This window comes from Dipteris shenzhenensis, chromosome 15 (genome assembly GCF_047967505.1).
Source record: "Dipteris shenzhenensis isolate YYH24624 ecotype China chromosome 15, Dip_SZ_1.0, whole genome shotgun sequence".
NCBI classification, from domain to species: Eukaryota; Viridiplantae; Streptophyta; class Polypodiopsida; order Gleicheniales; family Dipteridaceae; genus Dipteris; species Dipteris shenzhenensis.
The window spans coordinates 43671171-43677408 of NC_141610.1; the positions used below are offsets into that span (position 1 = coordinate 43671171).

The following is a 6238-nucleotide window of genomic DNA, read 5'->3' on the forward strand; positions in this document are numbered from 1 at the left end:
TAACCACTTTCCGTGCTTTGACCTATGCCTCTCACAATATTATGACCCGAGGACCTATGCGACAATTGTGAACACCTATGCTACAATGTGCATGAACATAACTATAGTTTATCAACCCCTAAAAACTTGGAAATGAAAGAAAAAAGTAACAAAAATAGGCTTTTAAAAAAATGTATTTTAATTATGCAAAAATTTGAGACATAAAAAGAATTTGTCAATTCCACATTTTCCTACATATCATTTTTGCTTGTAACCCTAGAATCCTTAAATTGAGTGAATTCAAGGATTCTTTTATTTCTTACTACACAAAATATAGCCCTTTTAAGAAAAGTGGCTAATATAGTATTTTCAATTTAGAACCATTGCGGTACCTATGTTACAAAGAGAAAATGATGCTTCACCCTTACTATGCACTTCACACTTCTGACCCTCCCACTCAAAAAAAAGTAGATATAGAATGCGAATTTTAGCAAAATCGGTGTTTCAAATATTTTTTTTATTTGTTTAAATATTTGATGTAAATATGGTCACATATACAAAAGGGAGTGAACACAATATATGGTCCCACTTGAAGTTGGATGCATGCAGCATTAGATAAGAAAAAGGACAACCATAATTAGTATGTATCTAAAAAAGTCCAAGCTTTGTTCCCTAGCTGTGTTGGTATTGTGAGGGGCTATGTTTGAGCTTGTTTTGTGTGCAGGTTTACGCCCATTCTTGGTCCTGAAATGGAAACACATAGTCAAGCCCCTGGATTAGAGATGTGCAAGCCATGAATACATTTGAGGCATATTTACAAGTAGATAGTGTGTTTTTGTGTGTCTTGTTTTCCTTACCTTATTTTGTATTAAAAAACATATGATTACTATTGCAACATTGTTTTGCAATTATCATGCATCCTTAACTTGGACATCACATCTCTCTCTCTCTCTCTCTCTCTCTCTCTCTCTCTCTCTCTCTCTCTCATGTGTGCATGTGCATGTATGCATGAAAGTGCGCATGCATGTGTGCGTGTGTGCCTACCAAATGTGTGTGAGTGTGCGTGTGCATGTGTGTGTGTGTGTGTGTGTGTGTGTGTGTGTGTGTGTGAGTGATTGAACTTCACAAAATAAGAGCATGTGTGTGTTGGTAATGAAGGATGCACAAAATCTATATTAAGACTATGGGTTTAAATCAATCAGCTATGGTTTTAAACCTTGATTATTTGTTCAATATGTATCAAACCTAGATGCAATGTTTACATAATTAGTCATCCCCTTGAGTGGTAGAAGGGTGGTGCCTTTGTGCATTAATTTGATGTTGTTGCATGTCCATTTCCAAGTGCCCCTCCTTTTCTTGAATTTGTATCATGCTTTGTTTGAGCTCACATCTTCTCCTCTACTCCTCTTGTTTTGGAATAATGAATCACTTTTTCTTGGAGCTCCCTTTTCCCTTTGAAATCCATTTAAGTAATTTTTATTAGTAGGGGGAATAGGATCCTTAGTAAGGATCTAGAAGAATGGTTGTGATGAAAGTGTTAGGTCATTAATAATGGCTCATTGCATAGTTGGTTTCCTCAAATTAAGGATGAGTGTCAGTAATAGATCCCATGGGCATGTGAGGGGAATGTTGGTTATGTTCATCTAATGGATGACAGTGTGCATGGGATGTGGGGATAGCGCGGAAAGGTACAATGAAAACTTAAAACTAGAAGCAAGTGTAGGGAGGTAGTAAAGGGGTGTAAGGGTGTGGGAAAAGTAAAACATAAGGATAAGAAGGGTGAAAGTGGGGGTTTGAAAAGTTTGGGAAAAGCAACATAAATGGACGAAAGTTAGGGATGTAGGGTAAAAGGGAAATGTTATGATAGCAAGGTGATTGCAATTTTCTACGAAGAAGTTTCTCTATCACTTTAGAACCAATAAATATATGTGTTTTCTAGTGCCCAAATAATTTCAAAATCTTTTGATTGAAAATAAAGGCATCATAGGATTCTATTCATGTTTCTCGTAGTTGATCAAATCTTGTATGTTTCTTAACAAATGTTTAGGGTACATTCTAAAACGTGCTTTGGTGTTCACCATGGTTGCATGCCTCATAATGCATATAGTTTACCAACTACCATATAGTATCATTATGAGGACTCATTTAATGATGAAGTGAAATATTTTGTATTTTGGATCACTCTAATGAATCCATTTCTTCTTTACTCTTGATGCCTCTTCCAACATTTCACCCAAATGTTTCACAATCCATGAGCTCATTTGGATCTCGGCCACATTCTTTACATAGTCCATCGAGATCTATGGGTGGGCAACATATTGATGCCTGAGAAGATAGAATAAATTTACATAAAAAATAGAAACCAGAACCTTTATAATTTGGTTATAGTCGTGGAGGAGGAGAAGATGCATGTCGTAATTTTGCATATTAGGCTTGTCCTATTGATAGCTAGGATGCAAACACACCTCGATTAGCCTAGAACAAGAAAAGCAAACATATGATGCAAACTAGATATTGTGTAGATATAAGGTCAGAGTCAAAAAGTGTTAAATGCCAATGTGAAGCCTAAAGATATTATGGATGTGGTTCACTATCATACTTCATTGTAGATAGACCTTATTTTGTATATACAAGAATTTGTTGGATGGTATGTTATAAAACTCACTAAACTTTTTATTCAATTTCATTAGACCATACAATTAAACCCTTGAAGATATGGTGAACTTATTTAAAATTTAAAAAACTTGAGTTTATGTTGCATAAATATTGCAAATTATAGATATTGCGATTGTATGCCTTTCCTCCCTATAATGTTATGTTTGACTTTTCTCTTTTATTTATGAAAGACTAAATCTCTTTCATCTAGCATTGCATGCTAGCGATGAGGAACAACCAAACTCGAGGAAAAGTAGAACATGCATCCACATGAAAAAGAAAAGGTTGACATAAAGGATGCCTCCATGCCCTTTTATAGTACTATGTGCATATGGAAGAGAGGGGAGAAGAAGGAGCCCTTTGCCCTCTATACACACATCGAGATACACACACACATGCATGCACCCACGTACACACACAAATGCACATGGGTGGTGGAGATATGTTTGCAACGCAACTAAGCATCATAAACACTCATGAAAAGTTTATGCGTAGCCTTACCTAGCAATGTTCATCTAAGAAAAAGCCTAACTAGGCACGAATTGCAATTTTAATTGTGAAAAGGTGAGGATGACTCCGACTAGTGTAGTGTATGCAATTCACACGAGCTTAGAAAATTCTAATGTTTAAAGCGAAAAGAACGTCTCACATTTAACTACGTGATAAATCAGCACAAAGAGAGGAGATGTTTCTTTCATCTTCTACAATTTTGTCAAAAAGTATCGCTCCCCTCCAGACTCGTCATCAAAATCAGCGTCAATCCCACTACCACCCACCACCAGCTCCGGATCGACTGCTTCATCATCCTGTTGCTGCCAATATCGATGCAGCTTCATCCTCGTGAGCTTAGCAGTTTCCAAGAGATCGTGCGTGCGCTATCTCTACTCAAGCTTTTTGCGACGCAAGTGGCCAATAATGCACGAGAAAGCATGAAATTTTAGAAAGAGTGGAATGCTGATCCAGTAATCAGAACCCGAAAGCATGAAATTCCTCGAGACAGCTAGAGTGGAATGCTGATTCAGAACTCGAAAGGAGCTACTTTCCTTTTAACGGAGAACCGTCAGATTAAATAGAACCGACGATAATCTAAAGCCGTATGTTACGGGAATAGACATCAGAGTTTCCAAAAGCTAAGCAGACACCAAGCCCAGCACAAGAGAACAGAGAGAAAGAATCAAACATGGCGATGCATCAAGACAGGCAGGGATGCACAATCTAAGCCAAAGAAAAACAGGAACCAACAATGACGATGGATCGTATACAAAGGAGTCTCACCTGGAATTGGAAGGGCAGAACGTGATCGCATAGTCTGCCCCCGGGCACGTAAAGATGCTGCTTGCATCGTCGAAAGCATAGCTGTACGCGTTTGGACAGGCTTTCTTGAAAACTTGTGAGTAATTCGTAGGTTTGCAAGTATTAGAATTGGCATACGCTCCGTTGCAGCAGTACTGGGCAGTCCCGAAGGCAAGACAAGCGCTCTTGCAAGAGATTACATCTCCCTCGTCATTCGTTTTTCTCAAATCCGTCGGGCATTCGTTGTTGATGTCGATGCCACACCCCGCGACGTGACAACTTCCATTCGATGGAGTCAGCGTTATGGGCATATTGAAGCCATCCACCAAGCTCACATCGTAGAAATCCAGTGGGGAATTGCCACTTTTCAGAGTGATCTCCGCGAGAGTCGATGGTGGATCGGCTCCGGTCCCTGCACACTCTAATTTACTCGCGCAATCTCCAGTTTCACAAGTGCCTACTCCGGCATTCGAGAAATTGCAGCCTGTTCTTCCCCAAAATCGGCCTGACCATGCTGCCGGGGCAGTTATGCTCGTAGACTCGCCGGTTTTTAGTACAAAGCCACCGTTTCCCAACAGCGGCCTCCCTGCACTTGACAGAATACCGGGCCAAACTGTGTATTTACACCTGTTGGAGAAGGTAAAAGTGGTCGCAGATACGCCTGTAGAAAAATTACATCTGGTCAGAAAACTTGAGGGATTGCAGTGTGCAATTCCCCGAAAGTTGTTCGGCAGGACGTGGTGCGACACAAATTCACAAAAATTGGACTGTCTTATATGTCTAAAAGATGACTCTGATCCAGGAACTTTACGGTTCATCTTCCATGGAAATCAAAAGCGCTCACTGGATCTACGTTTGCGAGCTGAATTAGCCGTCACTCGGTCTCGAATGCTGGCGAGGCATCGATTCATGCGCGCAGCTACTGCCAAATCGGTTCAGACGACAACAATAAACAAGATTGGAGAGTTCCTGAATGAAGATACTCACTCGAGCTGATGCAAAAGAGGAGGACGAAGGCAATGTTTCTCGTCCAATCCATGGTGTGGCCGCAGATAGGATCGTTGTGCGCCTGGTACCGTCGGTCATGTGTCCGTGGCCAAATCTTCGATTTTCCTCGCTACACGAAATCAAGACAGATCTTGCTAGTGCGTGTCCCCCGCTTTGCTTCTTTCGTAAACCTCTGAATGAGTACAATTCGCGACATTCTGATCTTGACCTCTGCACTGTTCACATAGCCCACATGCCGAGAAATCCTGCGCTGCCTCTCTACTAGCAAATTTCTTACAATCCTGCGCACGCGAGTTTGATAAATTTCGTTTAATTCTGTCTAATCGTCCCGAGTGCCTTTCTGCGTCACTGATCAGGCAAAAGGTAGGAGTTGGCTGATTTTTACTATCCTAAGATTCTTCGCTTTCTGCTTTACATCATCGCTGTGCAAGGGAATCTATTCCTTATCTGTTGCTCCATTCTGACGCTGCTCTTTCTACGTTATAGCATCATTGATTTGACGACTTTGCTGACTCTTTGCTCAATCGACCTGACGTGATCCAGGTGGCCTTCTTTCTTTAATTATTCCATCCGTAAATTGATCAGCCAAGATAACTAGTAACTACCGCGTTAATCGTTATTTCGTTCTGCCGCTGCCGTAATCTGGCTTGCGCTTTCTTCTTTATTTATTCCCTCCATACCGATCACCGGTTCTTGACCATTACCTGCGAGTTGGTATCGCTACATTGTCAGGAAACGCATGAGAGATGCCAATAGCCAGACGTCGAGGAAACATAAGAGGATCCTTTGTCGGTTACACGATCAGCGAGCTTGTTCCACCTGCACGCATATAACCGGCATAGGAGGAGTGGCTGGGAGGATACTGCACGTTTCACAAACAGGTTGCTCAACATTTCATAATATATTTCCGTAACTCGTCCGATCAATGGAAGTAAACCCATTCTCTATCAAAACATTTGGCTTAGTGATTTGAGCATTGGGCGTCCAATCCTCAACTCACATGTGAGGCCGAGCCGGTGTCTTGGCTTGTGGATAGGTGTCCGTGCGTGGTGTGCATGAGCTGACCACGCCTGTGGACCGGTCCAAGCGATGTGCCCCTCGATAGGAGTGTGGGTGGTGTGTTTATTTTTTAAAGAAAATACAAGGTTTCAATGCCACTACAACCCTCTTATAGGGCATTGTTTTGCAACGGATGGGGCCTCAACCTTGCAATGCCACAACCTTGCAATGCCAGGGTACAACCCTGCTAGCATATCACTAACAAGATCCCAGTGTGTGGTCGCTAGCAATGCCCCAGAGCACA

At 41.3% G+C, this 6238-nt stretch overlaps 1 protein-coding gene across 7 annotated transcripts; it reads right to left on the reverse strand.

Annotated features, from left to right (window-relative positions):
- Window positions 1-510: 510 nt before the first annotated feature.
- On the reverse strand, window positions 511-5190 carry LOC147893854 (pathogenesis-related thaumatin-like protein 3.5). 7 transcript variants are annotated; one of them, XM_087385499.1, is made up of 3 exons: window positions 4772-4906; window positions 3910-4588; window positions 511-723 (listed from the first exon to the last, which is right to left on the reverse strand). In XM_087385499.1, exons 1-3 carry the CDS (start codon window positions 4836-4838, stop codon window positions 591-593), a joined length of 879 nt encoding a protein of 292 aa, XP_087241625.1. In that variant the 5' UTR covers window positions 4839-4906; the 3' UTR covers window positions 511-590. The 7 variants fall into 7 exon arrangements, with proteins under 7 accessions (XP_087241625.1, XP_087241629.1, XP_087241626.1 ...); XM_087385503.1 differs by having other exon boundaries at window positions 4739-4858; XM_087385500.1 differs by lacking the exon at window positions 4772-4906 and adding an exon at window positions 4915-5190 and having other exon boundaries at window positions 512-723.
- Between the last annotated feature and the right edge of the window lie 1048 nt (window positions 5191-6238).